At 45.4% G+C, this 17,263-nt stretch overlaps 1 protein-coding gene across 5 annotated transcripts in view; it reads right to left on the bottom strand.

Moving 5' to 3' along the window:
• The window catches only part of syne1a (spectrin repeat containing, nuclear envelope 1a), a 142,709-nt gene that overhangs the window by 53,528 nt on the left and 71,918 nt on the right, over positions 1 to 17,263 (bottom strand). For 4 of the 5 annotated variants that reach the window (XM_031800202.1, XM_031800205.1, XM_031800203.1 and 1 more), the window contains 20 exons: positions 16,365 to 16,502; positions 14,344 to 14,454; positions 13,854 to 14,015; positions 13,259 to 13,456; positions 12,871 to 13,044; positions 8,763 to 8,954; positions 6,112 to 6,243; positions 5,815 to 5,915; positions 5,527 to 5,671; positions 5,201 to 5,329; positions 4,727 to 4,915; positions 4,305 to 4,538; positions 4,053 to 4,154; positions 3,851 to 3,970; positions 3,360 to 3,560; positions 2,972 to 3,145; positions 2,073 to 2,204; positions 1,601 to 1,797; positions 582 to 714; positions 167 to 349 (listed from right to left, as the gene is read on the bottom strand). In XM_031800202.1, the coding sequence (XP_031656062.1) occupies positions 167 to 349; positions 582 to 714; positions 1,601 to 1,797; positions 2,073 to 2,204; positions 2,972 to 3,145; positions 3,360 to 3,560; positions 3,851 to 3,970; positions 4,053 to 4,154; positions 4,305 to 4,538; positions 4,727 to 4,915; positions 5,201 to 5,329; positions 5,527 to 5,671; positions 5,815 to 5,915; positions 6,112 to 6,243; positions 8,763 to 8,954; positions 12,871 to 13,044; positions 13,259 to 13,456; positions 13,854 to 14,015; positions 14,344 to 14,454; positions 16,365 to 16,502 (3,147 nt within the window). The remainder of the gene's footprint in view (positions 1 to 166; positions 350 to 581; positions 715 to 1,600; positions 1,798 to 2,072; positions 2,205 to 2,971; positions 3,146 to 3,359; positions 3,561 to 3,850; positions 3,971 to 4,052; positions 4,155 to 4,304; positions 4,539 to 4,726; positions 4,916 to 5,200; positions 5,330 to 5,526; positions 5,672 to 5,814; positions 5,916 to 6,111; positions 6,244 to 8,762; positions 8,955 to 12,870; positions 13,045 to 13,258; positions 13,457 to 13,853; positions 14,016 to 14,343; positions 14,455 to 16,364; positions 16,503 to 17,263) is intronic. The other variant, XM_031800204.1, reaches the window with a different exon arrangement.

Here is a 17,263-nt window from a genome sequence, read left to right as displayed (position 1 = left end):
TCCCAGTTCTCAGTGGACTGACACCACAGACACCACAGACACCACAGCAGGAGGCATTTCTTTAGTTATAACATTCCTAACTTGTGAATTAGTTACAAAATGTGTTACTCTACATATTAAGCTAAACAATGGCAGCAAGTTAACAAACTTTAGACTGATCCCATACCTGGTGTAGTTTTTCCTGTACCACTGGGATGCGTGTGAACAGCTCAGCCCACTGGGTGTCCACCTGGGCCAGAGCTGATCTCAGACCAGCCGTGTCCACCCTCTTCAGCCGCAGCAGCTGGTTGCCTGTACTCAGCACTGAGGAGCGCAGAGACGACTTAGCATCCACCTCCTTAGAGAACTCCTACAGGGGGAGAGAAAGAGAGAGTGAGGGGGAGGTGAGCTTTCATTCCTTTTGTTAGATCATTGCACATGTTGGTGTAAAGAACACGACTGCACATAGGACCCAGAGGTTTTCTTGGTCAGCTGACGTGACCAAGAAAAAGCTTTTTGTATCTACAGCATAAATACATTTCTCTGGGATATGTGTAGACCTATCTGTCTGGTGTAACTTGAGGTCTCTCAGTCTCACTCACCAGGAAGGCATACAGGTGATCTCTGACCGTCTCCAGCTCCTGAGGTACGGTCACAGACTGTGTGGTCCAGAACTCCAGACGGTCCAGAGCTGACCGCAACCACTGACTCAACTCTGCTGACTCACTCTGGTACCTGTAAGGTCACATGATATAACAGCAGCAAATGTTTAGCTCTGGGATTAGTGTTTCATGTTTAGTTCTGGGATTAGTGTTTCATGTTTAGTTCTGGGATTAGTGTTTCATGTTTAGTTCTGGGATTAGTGTTTCATGTTTAGTTCTGGGATTAGTGTTTCATGTTTAGTTCTGGGATTAGTGTTTCATGTTTAGTTCTGGGATTAGTGTTTCATGTTTAGTTCTGGGATTAGTGTTTCATGTTTAGTTCTGGGATTAGTGTTTCATGTTTAGTTCTGGGATTAGTGTTTCATGTTTAGTTCTGGGATTAGTGTTTCATGTTTAGTTCTGGGATTAGTGTTTCATGTTTAGTTCTGGGATTAGTGTTTCATGTTTAGTTCTGGGATTAGTGTTTCATGTTTAGTTCTGGGATTAGTGTTTCATGTTTAGTTCTGGGATTAGTGTTTCATGTTTAGTTCTGGGATTAGTGTTTCATGTTTAGTTCTGGGATTAGTGTTTCATGTTTAGTTCTGGGATTAGTGTTTCATGTTTAGTTCTGGGGTTAGTGTTTCATGTTTAGTTCTGGGATTAGTGTTTCATGTTTAGTTCTGGGATTAGTGTTTCATGTTAAATTCTGCAATTCCATTTAAATAACATACTTAGCTAGTCTGGACTCATACTATAGTGTATCTTCCAGCGTTGGCATACATGGTTAAAATTAGCAATAGAATATACAGCATAGAAACACAACACAATGACAACTTCTATGATATACAGTATCTATTCAGCCTAAAACCCTGCAAAAACTGCAAAAACAAAACCCACTCTCCTCCTCTCCCCCACCCCCTCCCCTCTTCCCTATTCTCTCCCGCCTCCCCTCTCCCTCTCCTCTTCCCCTCTCCTCTGACCTGCTCCAGTGTTTGAGGGTGGAATCGAAGCGGTGCAGCTCCTTGTTGACCTTGGTGGTGGAGCAGAGCCAGTGTTCCCCTAGCTGGGTTAGCTGGTTCTCCAGGTCTGAGCAACACACAGACAGCAGCAGCCTCTTCCCCTCTTCCATCACCTGATAGAGCTGGGGTTGGTGCTCTGTCAGGCTGGTCTTCAGACGCTATAGACGGGAAGGAGGAGAGGTGAGAGGTATGGATCAGAAAACAATTACCTGTAAGTCACAGTACCCAATACTAAGGTGTTTCAATACCATGTGCAACGAGAACACAAACATGTATATCTGGGAGACACCTGTATGTGTATCCTTGGGGGAGATACATTGAATTCAGTTACGTTTTTTGTGATTTCCATTGCAACAAGGGAACATGCTAAAATAATCGGTCTTGTGCCAGGTCAATCAGTAGATGTGTATGATGAGAGGTGTGTACTGTGTACCTGGTAGAGAGTGATCCTGTCGCTGAGTCTCTCCTCTGTCTCCTCCACCAGGCCCACCGTAGGGATACTACACTCTACTGCCTCCAGCTGCCTGTACAGAGCCTGGTAGTCCTCCACCAGCATGCTCCACGACTGGGACAGACAACAGACAGACAGCAGACAGACAGACAGACAACACAGAGAGAGAGAGGGGGTGGGGTTAATATCAGACTGTTCATCAAATCACTTTGCCATTCATCAATATGTCGGTCTGTTTTATTGTTGTCATCTACTATGACTGACCTAGAGGGGGAAATTATTTAACAAATCATTCACTCTCTCAGTTAACCTGACCATTAATCTATTCCACAGTCTATCAATCTATCCCATACATCCATTTAACTCTCTCTCTCTCTCTCTCTCTCTCTCTCTCTCTCTCTCTCTCTCTCTCTCTCTCTCTCTCTCTCTCTCTCTCTCTCTCTCTCTCTCTCTCTCTCTCTCTCTCTCTCTCTCTCTCTCTTTCTCTCTCTCTCTCTCTCTCTCTCTCTCTTTCTCTCTCTCTCTCGTTCCCTCTCTCACTCTCGCTCTCTCTCTTTCTCTCTCTCTCTCTCTCTCTCTCTCTCTCTCTCTCTCTCTCTCTCTCTCTCTCTCTCTCTCTCTCTTTCTCTCTCTCTCTCTCTCTCTCTCTCTTTCTCTCTCTCTCTCGTTCCCTCTCTCTCTCTCTCTCTCTCTCTCTCTCTCTCGCTCTCTCTCTCGCTCTCTCTCAATTTCATTCATTCAATTTCATTCAGTCCACCAAACCATCAAACCAGTCCACCAAACCAATTACCCAATCCCTCCTTCAGTAGCCAGTAACCATTCTCCTCTTGCTTCCCTAAGTAGCAACCAGGTACTGTATGCTTCCACCATCCCAGTCTTACCTCCAGTATTCCTTCCAGCTCGACCCCTCTACGGTGGGCCTGTTTGAGGACGTTGTTGGCCAGGGCCAGGGTCTCCTCCAGGACCTGGCTCTCCCTCTGGACCACCAGGCCGCTCACCTTACTGTAGAATGTCTGGGTCAGGATCATATGACACTCCAAACCCTGGAAAAACTCCTGTGGAGAGGAGGGGGTGGGAGGGTGAGAGAGAAAGAGAAAATGTCATGAATAAAAAATTTAAAAAAGCAACACTGAAGAACACCATGACGTTATTAGTATGTTCTGGACCCTGATATGACAATGTGACAGCCCACCCAATAATGTTTGAGTGTGGACATTTATTGTTAGCTTAACGTGTAATGTAACCAAACTCTCTTTTTGAAGGCCCGACCTTGTGCTTGTCCAGGAGTATCTGCACTTCTATGACAGAGCCCACGGTCATCTTCTGGTCGGCGGCCATCTTGTCCTGTGCGGTGTCGACCAGGTCTGTGAGGTCATGCAGGGCACTCTCATACTGGGCCTTCAGAGACAGGCTGTGGTTCAAACTGCTACGCCTGGAGCCTACCATCAACACCAGCTCCTCGTAGGCATCCTATAGACATGGGTTACAGATAATACATCAAACATACACTACACATCCTGGGTCAGATATCAGACATTAGTTAGGGTTGATATGAGGGGGATGGGGGCTTACGGCACCCCCCTTGTTAATAAAACTCCCCATATTCACAGTACCGCCTCACCACCCCTGCACAACCAGTACCTTCCCCCTGTTAACCTTTGACAATTCATCCCCACTGTTTTAATCATACAGAATGTATTACACAGTACATATTAAACATAGGTTATATGACAGTGTTATTAGGAGAGTTGTGTTGTTACCTGTAGTTTGAGAAGCTCCTGGTTGGAGATCTGGTCAGGCTGTCGTCCCTCTGCTCTGCTCCTGAGCTCTGCTACCCTCTGCTCAAACTCCCTCAGACCATCCTCCACCTCGGATAATGTCTGTTCATGAAAAAGGACTGTGTTAAATGTGTGTGTGTGTGTGTGTGTGTGTGTGTGTGTGTGTCTATTACTATCACTGTACCTCCATCTGTTTGGGTGCAGGCCTGTCTATGGCTCCAGCCGTCCTCTGCAGCAGCTGGTGTTTACTCTCACTGAGAGCTGTGAACAGCAGCCTCAGCTCCGTCTGGTGGAGAGGAGACAGGAGAGATGGGGGTCAAAGGTTAGCAATGATGACAATGACAAATGGTAGACATGCCTTTATATCGCACGCACGCACGCACACACACACACGCACAAACAAACAAACACAAACACACACATGCACAGTAGCTACCTGGAAGCCGGTGTGTTCCTGCAGTCGGTCTCTCATACAGTCACAGTGTTGCTCCAGGGTTTGGTCCAGCAGGCCCAGCCTCTCCTGCAGCCCATCCAGAGTGTCTTCCATCAGGGCCTGCTCCTCCCCTCCATACAGCCTCCTCCCTCCTCCTGCTGCTCCACCTCCTCCTCCCAGCAGCTCCCTGCACTTGCTCATCTCCCCTGTCACCTCCCTCACCTCTTTACTCAGGCCCTGCAGAGGAAGAGGACAAGGAGAAGAGGTCAGCCAAAAGCCCAGTAATATAGTTCATAATACAATACAGAGGGAATGTTCTCTGAATGTTCTCATATTATGTGTGTGGGGAATATTGCTCCATAAACTCTATTAGCTGGTTGGTTACTAGAACTGTAATCTGTTTGATTGCCTCTGCCTGTGGTTACCTCCAGGTTAGAGAGCTGTGTCTCAGTGTCCTCTGACAGCAGCACAGGACCAGAGAGGACGTTGTTCTCAGCACTGTCCAGCCAGGACGAAGCAGCAGACACAGCCGCATACAGCTCCTCCTGCACCGACACACCCCGGGGCACGTCCTGCCGGGGCACGTCCTGCTTATTGTCAGCAACGCCTTCTGGCTTTGGACGCACAACATAGGAGTCATGTTAATGTTACACGTTAACTAACTAACTAACTAACTGTCTAACATATTTAAAGCTAGCACAGCCACATCATTTACTGGAGGTAGCTACTGTACGTTAATGTAACCAGAGAGGCTTAATTCATCACAGAAATAATCCTTCTCACTGAATCACAGTCAATCCATGTTTTCATGTACACATCCAGGAAACCTATATATTACTGGTTGACTGTATTACTTCCATCCTCATGTTATATACACCCAGTCGGTGTACGTGTATTACCTCTTGGGCTAGCCTCTCTAGAGTCTGGCTGCAGCCCTCCAACAGAGCCCTGGGGAAGTAAGGGTCTTGTCCCAGCGCCTCCCTCCTGAACACCACCCCTGGGCTGGACACACATGACCTGTGGAGCACCTGGGGAGAGGGGAAACAGGACTGTCAGATACTGACGTAATCTCACACCATAAGTTAGTACTGGTTACTGTACTTGGTTGGAATATGGTTTGTACTGTAGGTATTTGAATAACATTAGATGCTATGTGGACAGGTGTGCTTAGACAGGTAAGGTATTTTGTAGATACGAAGATAATAGATATTCAAGCCATCCTTACTGGACTGAGCTGCTCCTGCTCCAGGGAGTTAAGAGACAGCTGGAGTTTGGTGCTCTGGTCTTTACTCAGATTCTCCCACCTCTGTCTCATCTGGTCATGAGGGGTCAAGGTCTCTGCCTCTAACAACACACCAGGCGTTCCCTCACTAGAGAGAGTGAATGAAATAGTAAGGGATAAACAGAGACCAGTGCAAGGATGAGAGAGAAAACAATTAGAGTGTGTGTGTGTGTGTGTGTGTGTGTGTGTGTGTGTGCGTGTGTGTGCGTGCGTGCATGAGGTAAAACGTACCTGTCTCCATTGGGTGTGGTCTGTTGGCTGAGAATCTCCTCCCCTACACTGGCTACAGACTTCAGTAGCCTTCTCTGCTCTGCCAGCTGCTCCTCCAGCTCCTACACAATAAAATAATAGAGCATGAATGCACACAGCTCCATACCCTCCACAGTACATTTACTTCTCCAAGACAGATACATACTCCACTTAAGACAACTATTCCCGTACGCACTCCAGAGGGAAGGAGATATGTAGAGTCATGGTACAGTATAGCGATATAGTGCATGTACAGGAAAGAGCTATGTCATATCCTACCTTCTGTCGTAGCAGGTTGTCATGGTGCTGTTGTGTGCGTGTGGAGCGGGCCTGGGACAGCCAGTCCTGTATGTTGGGACTCTGGGACAGGATGGAGTCTGGCTCACTGTCCTCCTGCTCCTGCAATGAACCCTGGGACACATGCAGAGGTCAGAGGTTAGGGGTGAAAGGAGAGATGTTACAGTGGATATAAACGGTGATAAATGCAGTTACTTTGATGCACAGTTTTGTGAGATTGAATTACAAAGATACTCCAACTAGGATTACTCTCCAATTAACGGATTAAAAGGGATGGATTACTCTTTAAATTCTATTTTAGGAGATTAAAAGCTTGTTCAAGGAAATTGTATTCTAAGACTATTTGGTAAAAAATGATGACATATTTCTATTATTAAATATTTGTTCGAAATGCAGATCCGTGCTTACATGCTTCTAAACATACCTACTACTACTGAAGACAATACCATAGCAAAGTGAGAGGCCCGAATGCCATCTACAACAGTGTTAGAGTCAGTATGACGACCAGAGAGAGAGGATTCCAGAGCATCTCTGGGTTGGGATTGGAGGTTAGCATCTCTTTGCTCTTTGTTTGTGTGACATACAGGCAGTTGCTGTTCTCATGGGAGACAGTGGGCCTTTATGACTGAAGCAGAGCCTTTGTGTCCACAAAACAACTATTGATGGAGATGCGCAACACACTTCAACAAAACACAACAATACACCAACACATAAGAGAGGCAGGTTTATGGTCCAACTGTGTTTGTGTGTGAGAGAGGGAGAGGGCTACATTTGTCTGTTATTACGGCGGCGCAAGTGCCAAACGCACGTTAGTTTGCGATTTCAGCATGTAAAAATTGTCTCTCTGGCATTTTCCACCCCAGATGCCAGGTTCAGCAATTTACCTGTCTAATATCAGCTTGCTTGTGCTGAGGTGGGAGGGGTGGCAATATTTGAGATGTGTCCTTGAAAACAAGCGCAAAAGTGACAATTTCATGCAGCGCATATCGGGATTTAAGACCAACGACAAGCAGGTCTTAGAGGTTGGTAATGGCGTGGATTTTGTGAGCGGAGGCGTTACCTAACCTCCCATGACACAAAGTGCCATTATACTCATGGAACAAGGGAGGACATGTGCTTTTTGTGCCGGTAACTCTAGTGTTAATAAACATTTGGTTTCATTTGATTAAAAACCAAGCACATAGCTTTTTTGACCTACCCAATGGATTCGCAAAGTAGCCAAGCCTATCAATAAAGAGTTTGATTCGTGAGACTGCTTTGAAATACATCTTAATCACCAAAGCTTTATTAAAATATCAAGTTTGGGAGCAGCAGAACATTGAGCGGACATTCCTTTCTTTGATCTATGTCTGTTTTATCTATGTATTGTGTAATCCTACATCATTGTAGCCAGCTCCCGTTTTGGACGTCAATAACAACCACTCCATGTAAACTACATGCGCCCATGCACCCATCATGAAACGAGTGATGAGATGATGCTGGTGATCCTGTAGCATTCCCCTACCCTAGCCGTGTCCATAGGCTAAAACTACGGCTGGTTCAACAGCAATCTGTTGTTTCTTTTTTATTCTGTCCATTCTATGATAACATGCATCTGACCCCAAGCTATTTTGAAATATTGTTGTTTAATTTGATTAAAAAACCAAACCTATTAGAATGATTCACCGTCCCGTCTTTATGAGGATTACATCCAACTGGCATGCAATGGAATTTAGGAGCCATCTGCTATTTCTGGAGGAGTGTGAATAAGATCTGTAAGATGGGTCCATTATGTTTCTTAAACATTATATTTGGGAGCAGTATAACGTGAGTGGACAATCTCTTTATGTTGGATCTTTGTCCGGCTTCTATGAAAAGTTTGGATGTGTGTAAAACCCTGCATTGTCTGAGTTGCCTTAATATTATATGCCCATGGGGAGTGATTATGGTGCCTGTCACTCTATTTAGACATAGCCTATCTAAAACAAGTTGTTGATTTGTTTTTGATTAGAATTAGATTAGAATTATAGCCATAATGCAATTTACAGTAGGCCTAGCCCCTATATCAGTCTGAATGCTATGTTTAACAATATATCTCCATATTGAAGTCATGCCTTACTTAGAACAATGTTGACTGCAGACATGGTCAACATATTTAGTAAAAATGGGATAGGCCTACATTTTATTACTTTGTTTCTGTAGTCAATTTAACAAACTAGGCTTTAAGGCTTTAACAGACTAAGATTCTAATTGGAGTTGAAGGCAACACAATACATAACAGACTTGAAGCCACCACATATTTAGCCATGGAGCAGGTTCTGATTGGCCAGTGAGGGGTTAAGCCACCACATATTTAGCCATGGAGCAGGTTCTGATTGGCCAGTGAGGGGTTAAGCCTCCAACTCATTGATTCATCAGCCCTTTTGCGCCACCACCAGCTACAGTGCCCATATACCCGCAGTGAAAATAGAGCCCTCTGTGAGAAATAGAGAAAGAAAAAAAGAATGTGAATTGGTGGGAATGAGAGGGACAAAGAGGAGATATATAAAGAAAGAGACACGGAGATAGGAAAGCTGGCGAGAGGAAAGAAGAGGACAGTGAGAGACTGAGAAAATAGCCCAACACTCATGCCACTACGATGCATCGTGTCTCACCTGGATGTCGACCTGTTTGTCCTGCAACATCCTCTGCAGCTCCACCAGGCTGTCTTTAAGGGAGTGGAGTTTAAAGGTGAGCTGCTCGGCCTCCCCGCGCGTCCCCGCCCGCCCCTCCAGCAGCAGGCTCTCACTGTGGACCGATAGCTCTGACAGGGAGGCCACCTTCTGCTCAATCTCAAACAGCATGTTCTGCAGGGACAGCAGCACACAGTAAGGCCAGAAAAAACAGAGTGACCACCAGAGTGACCACAACCTGATTCACAACTTGACCGCAGTCACTGTTGCAGGGAAGCAAGCTGAGACATGATAGCGAACCCACAAATGATACAGCTAACAATGGCTAAAATATGTCAATGTCAGTAGAGACTCCTCAGAGTGAAACATTTAAAAAGTTCAAATTTGTAGATAAAACTATATTAAATATATTCACGTCACCAAATAACTGATTAAAAACAGTTTTGCAATGAAGGTCTACATTAGCAACCACAGCACTCTGTAGGGTAGCACCATGGTGTAGCCGGAGGACAGCTAGCTTCCGTCCTCCTCTGGGTAAATTGAGGCTCATGGTTCTCACCCACTTCCATAGACTTACACAGTGATTATGACAACTTCCAGAGGACATCCAACAACAAAGCTTGCAGCATGAACTGACATGTTTTCCACCCAATCAAATGATCAGATAATGAATCTAGTACCGAAAGCATAACCTACAGCTAGCTAGCACTGCAATTCATAAAATGTAGTGATTCGGTAACTCGAAGAGAGAGAAAATAGTTAAACGGTTTTCAACAAATAGTACCCGCAAAACACCAGTCTCAACGTCAACAGTGAAGAGGCGACTCCGGGATACTGGCCTTCTAGTCAGAGTAGCCAAGAAAAAGCCATATCTCAGACCGGCCAATAAAAATAAAAGATTAAGATGGGCAAAAGAACACAGACACTGGACAGAGGAACTCTGCCTAGAAGGCCAGCATCCTGGGGTTGCCTCTTCACTGTTGACGTTTGAGACTGGTGTTTTTACTATTTAATGAAGCTGCCAGTTGAGGACTTGTGAGGTGTCTGTTTCTCAATCTAGACACTCTAATATACTTGTCCTCTTGCGCAGTTGTGCACCAGGGCCTCCCACTCCTCTTTCTATTCTGGTTAGAGCCCGTGTGCGCTGTTCTGTGAAGGGAGTAGTACACAGCGTTGTACGAGATCTTCAGTTTCTTGGCAATTTCTTGCATGGAATAGCCTTAATTTCTCACAACAAGAATAGACTGACGAGTTTCAGAAGACAGTTCTTTGTTTCTGGACATTTTGAGCCTGTAATCGAACCCACAAATGCTGATGCTCCAGATACTCAACTAGACTAAAGAAGTCCAGTTTTATTGTTTCTTTAATCAGGACAACAGTTTCAGCTGTGTTAACATAATTGCAAAAGGGTTTTCTAATGATCAATTAGCCTTTAAAAATTATAAACTTGGATTAGCTAACACAACGTGCCATTGGAACACAGGAGTGATGGTTGCTGATAATGGGCCTCTGTACGCCTATGTAGATATCAGCCGTTTCCAGCTACAATAGTCATTTAAAACATTAACAATGTCTACACTGCATTTCTGATCAATTTGATGTTATTTTAATGGACCTAAAATGTTATTTTCTTTTCAAAACAAGGACATTTCTAAGTGACCCCAAACTTTTGAACGGTAGTGTACGTTGTAAACTTTCATTCATAGGCTACGTTGTAGCAACCTCATGATGGGTACAGGGAAATGTTAGTATCATGTAGTAGCCTAAACCTATCGATGTTGCATTGAGCGGGGTGAATGGAATAGGAATGAAAGTCATCAAATATGCTTTAATAGAAATAAGGCCATGCTCATAAAAAAAAAGAATTGTCCCCTCTCATCTTAAATGGCATCAATCACCACTGGTCAATATGGTATGGTCAGAAAGGGCAGCTAGAATACTGCTCCCATCAGGGAGACAGCTCAACTGTGACAGTCAATGAAAACCCAATCCCAGGCCAACAAAAAAACGTCCTATCTAGAGCCTAAAAGGGTTCTTTGGCTGTCCCCATAGGAGAAACCTTTGAAGAACCCTTTTTGGTTCCAGGTGGAGACCTTTTGGGTTCTATGTAGAACCCTTTCTACAGAGGGTTCTGCATGCAACCCAAAATGGTTTTTATCTGGAACCAAAAAGGGTTCACCTATGAGGACAGTCGAAGAACCGTTTTGGAACCCTTTTTTCTGAGAGTACTGTAACTAACTATACCACAACAACATGGACACAACCCCTTTCTCTATCTCAGGAACATCAACGTCCAATGATAGCTCTCTGTTCTCTTCCTCAAAGAGTTTCTATTGGCCGAGGGCAGTGAATGACAGTCCGTGTTCTGGAAGGTCAGAGGCCTCGTCTCCACATAAAGGCCTTGGCCACTGTTTTCATGAACCCATCAGAAGAGCTACAGCTGCTGCTTCTTGGGCCTGCCTCATACAGTACACATACTGTATGCACACCACGTTCTCTGTCCTCCTTCCCTTTCTCTTTTTCATAATATATACTCTTTTCTACATGTTCCTCTTCAACCTCTTCCTTCAAATCTCCACGACAACACTTCTCCAATGAGAGGCCCTCTCCTTCCATGTTCAGACCATGGGTGAAAAGGGATGAAAGAGAAAAAAGCATGTTTCTCATTTCACTGAGCGGCCCAGAGACACAGTGGTAGGAGTGGTAATTCCCTACTGACATGGTTCCCTCCACAATAGTCTCCCCAGTGCACCTCCTCCTCTCCATTCAGAGGAGAGCTGTGACAGTGTCATTCAGAAGGAGATGTGAATATCCCTCTCTCTCTGTCTCTCTCTCTCTTTCCCCCGCCTCCAACTCCCACTCTTAGCCTCTCTCTCTCCATTCCTTTTCCTCCTATTCTTTCCTAATACCTCATTCTCTGGGAGATCTCTCTCCATTTCTCTTTCTCTCCCTTCGTCTCCACTCATGCCTCCTTTCAAGTAATATCACACACATTTCCATCCCTCATGCTACACCCCCGGCCCCCCGGTCCCCCAGCCCTGCTCCCATTAACTCCAGCAAGGGGCTGTAGGCCCACAGAGGGTTGACCCTGCACAGGCCTAGCTCTTAGACCTGAGCTCCACAGGAGCCATATGTAAACCTTAATCAGCTTATAGTCCTCCCAGCTGCTCTCAGCACACACTTCATGGATGGACTACCTGGGACTGGGCCTCTGAGGTACAGTTATTATTAGGAGCCTGTTCCCATAGAGTTCATCATCATCTAAACCACTCAGGGTCACCCGTTTTATGTTTTGACACAATACCAGTCAGTAAATGAACTAACTAAACCAGCAGTTCAAAAATGTGTTTGTTCCCTATAGTGGGCACTCTAACAGATCCGTGCTTCAGGGAGAGGTTGGTCCATACCACTAATCTAGGATCAACTTTGTTTACCACACTCCTAAAATGATCCACCCCAAAACACAAAACTGTCTCTGGATCAGCTCAACTTCCACTTCTACCACCACACCAACCTGATCAAAGCTGGGGGTGACATCACCATGGTAACAGTTTGAGAGGTGGACAAAGCAGGGCCTGGAGGACTGGGGGAATGTTTAGGGAGCCAGCGGGACGTCCCAAAGCTGGAGGAAGTCAGAGCAGGGGGACAGACCATAATCCTAATATCCCACACAGGGAGAGGGACAAAAAAACAAATCTAATTTAGGATGGTCATTCAGTGGGACAATAGCAATAGTGTGACCACTTTATGTCTGCGTCTTGGCTTGTGGACTCTATCAGACTTTATCCATTTATTTTCTAAAGCAGGTTTTTGTCAGAGCCAGTTTCAGACCTACATAATTTCACCCAGTAACAATACAACCACTACCTAGGAGAAGATATATGAGTGGGAATGCAATTCTCTGCAAAATGAGACTCAGAAATTGAAATCAGTACTATTTTTAAGCATCAAAACAGGGGGCTGAGCCGTTTGGATCCAAGTCTTGTATGGTGCTCCTGTGCACTGAAACCCCCAATAACACAACTCCAAAACCCTGACCGCCATATTTCCCGTCCCTATCTTATGACATCATCACCGCCATGCCCCCCACCTGGCAGTCGATCAGCTGCTCCTCCATGTCCATGTCCTCTGGGTGTGGCTGAAGGGCGGAGCTTAGTGTGGCCTTGGTGCTGAGCAACCAATGGTCGAGCTCCTCTGCCTCACTATGGTAACGCTGCAGCGCCTGCTCCTGCCTCTGCTCCTCCAGCTGCTCACTCAGACGCTCCTGTAGGGAGCACCACGACAACCACAACACTTTGAAATGGGTCATCTTTACCTTTATAGCCATTCATTGGTTAACTCCCATGTCACTATGACAACCAACTATTTTACAGCAACCACACTCCTTTACATTAAAACAATTGAATTGTACGTATGGTGTTAAGTATCCATCCATTCTTTCTTTATTCATTGTTGATGAGTGTTCCACTCCCACCCACCTCCAATAGCTGCCGTTTCCCAGAGGCCTTCATGCGGATGGTGGCCATCCTCTCTCCCAGGACGGTCAGGGTGGAATGGAGGGCCAGCTGGTCCCCTGGGTCACTGTCACTGTCCAAGCCGTCACACAGCTCTTCACTGAAACAGGTCTGCAGGTCCCCAATCTCATCCTGTAGCATCAGGATCTCATCCATCAGGGCCTGGGGGAGACGGGGGAGGAGGGGGAGGGAGGGGGAGGTCATTTAAACATGTAGTTGGAAAACAGTTCAGAGATTATGGAGAGAGTATGACATATTGACATTTTCAGGTTCAGTGAGTTGGCATTTGGTAAAAACCCTACAAGCACTGTGCCGTTACTGTACTGTTGGCATAGCAACAAGGAACAGCAATGTACTGTCTGTCCAATCCTGCACTGGCTAGTGCAAATAAAATCTACATTTCTCTCCCTTTCTGCTTTTACATCCCCCTCTCCCCCTCTTTTCTTTATCTCTCCTTTTCTGAATTTCCACCTCAACACCCTCCCCCCACTTTCTCTCCTTTCCTAAAGTCCCCATCCCTCTTCCTCTTTCTGTCTATCGCTCTCCCTATCTCTCTCACCTGGTGTGCAGCCATCTGGCTCTCAGGGCTCTTGCGGGACTCTAGGCCCTCATTGAGAGCTCCCTCTATAGACTCCATCTTGGTGGAGATTGACTGGAGGGACTCCTGGTAGTGCTGCTGGCGCTCCAAAGCCTCATACAGAGTCTTCTGCTTCTCACTTATCTATATAGGGAGAGGAGGAGACGGAGAGAGAAGGAAGGAGAGAGAGAGAGGGAGAGAGAGTAGGGGAGAGAGAGTAGGGGAGGAGAGGGAGAGAAGGAGAGAGAGGGGAGGAGAGAGAGGAGGAGAGGGTGAGAGAGGGAAGAAAAAAAGAGGAAGAGAGCGAGAGAGGAGGAGAGAAGGAGAGGGAGACATACAGTCATTATTTCATTCATTCATTTTAACAACTGGATAGTTAAATAGGTCTAAAAATAACTCAGAGAAGAGACAGGTCAGTGTTTATACAGTAACGGTTTGTTTATGTTAGTGGATAGCTGTTGAGCTGACGTACCACATTCTTGAGTGTTTCCCAGGAGCGCTGCAGGTCATCCAGGTTGGCATTGGACTCTAGAGAGGGGTCATACAGCTCCTGTAGAGGGGCCCGACTCAGAGGGGCCCGGCCCTATAATACACAACAGATCAGAGTGTGAGAGTGTGGGTTGTTGTTACATTTTTGCATAGCGCCTTGCCCTTTGACCCTTTGTATTCTTTCGAGCTTTAATGAAATACATTTAAACTGTCCATTTTTGCATATCGGCCTCCTTCGGTTATTCCTTTCATGGTTTTTAGTGCGATATACAGTACCAGTCAAAAGTTTTGACACACCTACTCATTCAAGGGTTTTTCTTTTTTTTTTACTATTTTCTACATTGTAGAATAATAGTGAAGACATCAAAACTATGAAATAACACTTACGGAACACTCTTGGCCTTCTCTCAACCAGTTTCATGAAGAATGCTTTTCCAACAGTCTTGAAGGAGTTCCCACATATGCTGAGCACTTGTTGGCTGCTTTTCCTTCACTCTGGAGTCCAACTCATCCCAAACCATCTCAATTGGTTTAGGTTGGGTGATTGTGGAGGCCAGGTCATCTGATGCAGCACTCCATCACTCTCCTTCTTGGCCAAATAGCCCTTACACGGAGGTGTGTTGGGTCATTGTCCTGTTGAAAGACAAACGATAGTCCCACTCTGCGCAAACCAGAAGGGATGGCGTATCGCTGCAGAATGCTGTGATAGCCATGCTGGTTAAGTGTGCCTTGAATTCTAAATAAATCACAGACAGTGTCACCATCAAAGCACCCCGACACCTCCTCCATGCTTCACAGTGGGAACCACACATGCGGAGATCATCCGTTCACCTACTCTGCGTCTCACAAAGACATGGCGGTTGGAACCAAAAATCTCACATTTGGACTCATCAGACCAAAGGACAGATTTCCACCAGTCTAATGTCCATTGCTCATGTTTCTTGGCCCAGCAAGTCTCTTCTTATTATTGGTGTCCTTTAGTAGTGGTTTCTTTGTAGCAATTCGACCACGAAGGCCTGATTCACGCATTCTCCTCTGAACAGTTGATGTTGAGATGTCTGTTACTTGAACTCTTATTTTGTCTGCAATCTGAGATGCAGTTAACTCCAATGAACTCTGGGTCTTCCTTTCCTGTGGCGGTCCTCATGAGACCCAGTTTCATCATAGCGCTTAATGGTTTTGTGACTGCACCTGAAGAAACGTTCAAAGTTCTTGAAATGTTCTGGATTGACTGACCTTCATGTCTTAAAGTAATGATGGACTGTTGTTTCTCTTTGCTTATTTGAGCTGTTCTTGCCATAATATGGACTTGGTCTTTTACCAAATAGGGCTCTTCTGCAATGTAGAAAATAGTACAAATAAAGAAAAACCCTGGAAGGAGTAGGTGTGTCCAAACTTTTGACTGGTACTGTAGATATTGAACTCCATTGATATTTTTTTGCCTTCGCACCGGCCCCCTTTCATTCTAGCCTGAGCACAAACCCTGTAATTGCGTTGATGTCTCCTAATGTAGTTAGCCATATGCCAACCAGATGCTGGAAGCCATTATAACCATAGTAAGCCTAAGATTCTACACCCAAATATTTAGAGGATATCTGCACTGGGTGTTTTTTAAGTGCAGCTTCTACATGTACAACTTCCTAGTAAATAGTACTAGTACAGCATCGAAGACTAAACTCTGATTGACGTTTAGTATTTCCACTTCTAAAGCTATACAACTGTTGTGAAGCTTTGAGACAATGAATGACCAATTGCAATTCACCAACAACCCTGCTTATAGAGAAACAAGGGAATCGGTCTACTCAGGAGATAGTGGTAAGATGGCCATGCCTGCAGTCTCAGAGAGCGCTGTTGGTACAGATAAGCGTTATAGGTACACAGCACATGTACTTTATAGGAGGCACAGTGATGGGTAGGATGAAGGTAGTTAGGGGTCGTCGGGATAGTAGTAGCAGAGGCAGGTGAATGGGTGGGAGGCAGTTGGGGGGTGCGCCGGTGCAGTACCTGGTTAAGGGGAGTGTCAGCGTTAGCCCCTGGTGAGGGGGAGCGGCAGGCGGGAGAGGAGACCTCGCTGTTGGTGCCCTCCTCCCCTGACTCCTCTGTTACGGGGGAGAGGAGTGTGTGACAGCGGCCTGCTGTCATCTGACCACACACACACACACAACCATATGGAGAAATAGACAGCGAGAAATATAGAGAGAGGGGCCAGAAAGAAAGAGAGAAAAGACAGAGAAAGAGAGACAAGAAAGAGGAGGATGAGAATGGAGAGAGAGCACAGGAATAAATACACAAAGTCAAAAAAGAAAGAGGGAGTGAAATGGAGAGAAAGGGAGAGAAAGGGAGAGAAAGAGGAAAGAGACAACATAAGCATAATGAATAGAGTGAAGGGTGGACTTAGCAGAGTAAGCACACTACTGATTAATTAGACAGGAGGTAATCAAATAGTGTCTCAATGAGATCACATTACAAGTATTGATAGAACACAACCCCAAGCCTTACAGAAACACTAAAAGCACAGGAATATAGCGTTGGCTACTGTACTGTACTGTAGCTATCTGCAGCTAGACAAAGAAACCCTTAGTGAAGCTGGAAAGCAATTGCAATGGATGACCCACAAGGCTTTTTACAGGATGTATCAGGGGAATGGAATGGTCAATGCTAGGAAATAAAACTCCTGCGCGTACACTCACACCAGGGACAGCTAAATATACATTGTTGCAGGCTTATACCTCAATGTCTTTCTGTCTTTTAAGCAGTACACACACAGAAAGTACAGCAACAGCACATTCTGCACCATAACAACTTACAACAAATTACAGTTTGTCTTGGAAACATCTAAACCCTGGCTCTATATTCTAAATGAGAGAGGCCAGTGCAGCCTGTATAGAGTTAACAACAGACAG

This window comes from Oncorhynchus kisutch, linkage group LG21 (genome assembly GCF_002021735.2).
Source record: "Oncorhynchus kisutch isolate 150728-3 linkage group LG21, Okis_V2, whole genome shotgun sequence".
NCBI lineage: Eukaryota > Metazoa > Chordata > Actinopteri > Salmoniformes > Salmonidae > Oncorhynchus > Oncorhynchus kisutch.
Note: the sequence above shows the minus strand (reverse complement) of the source record. Positions and strands in the feature narration are given on the sequence as shown.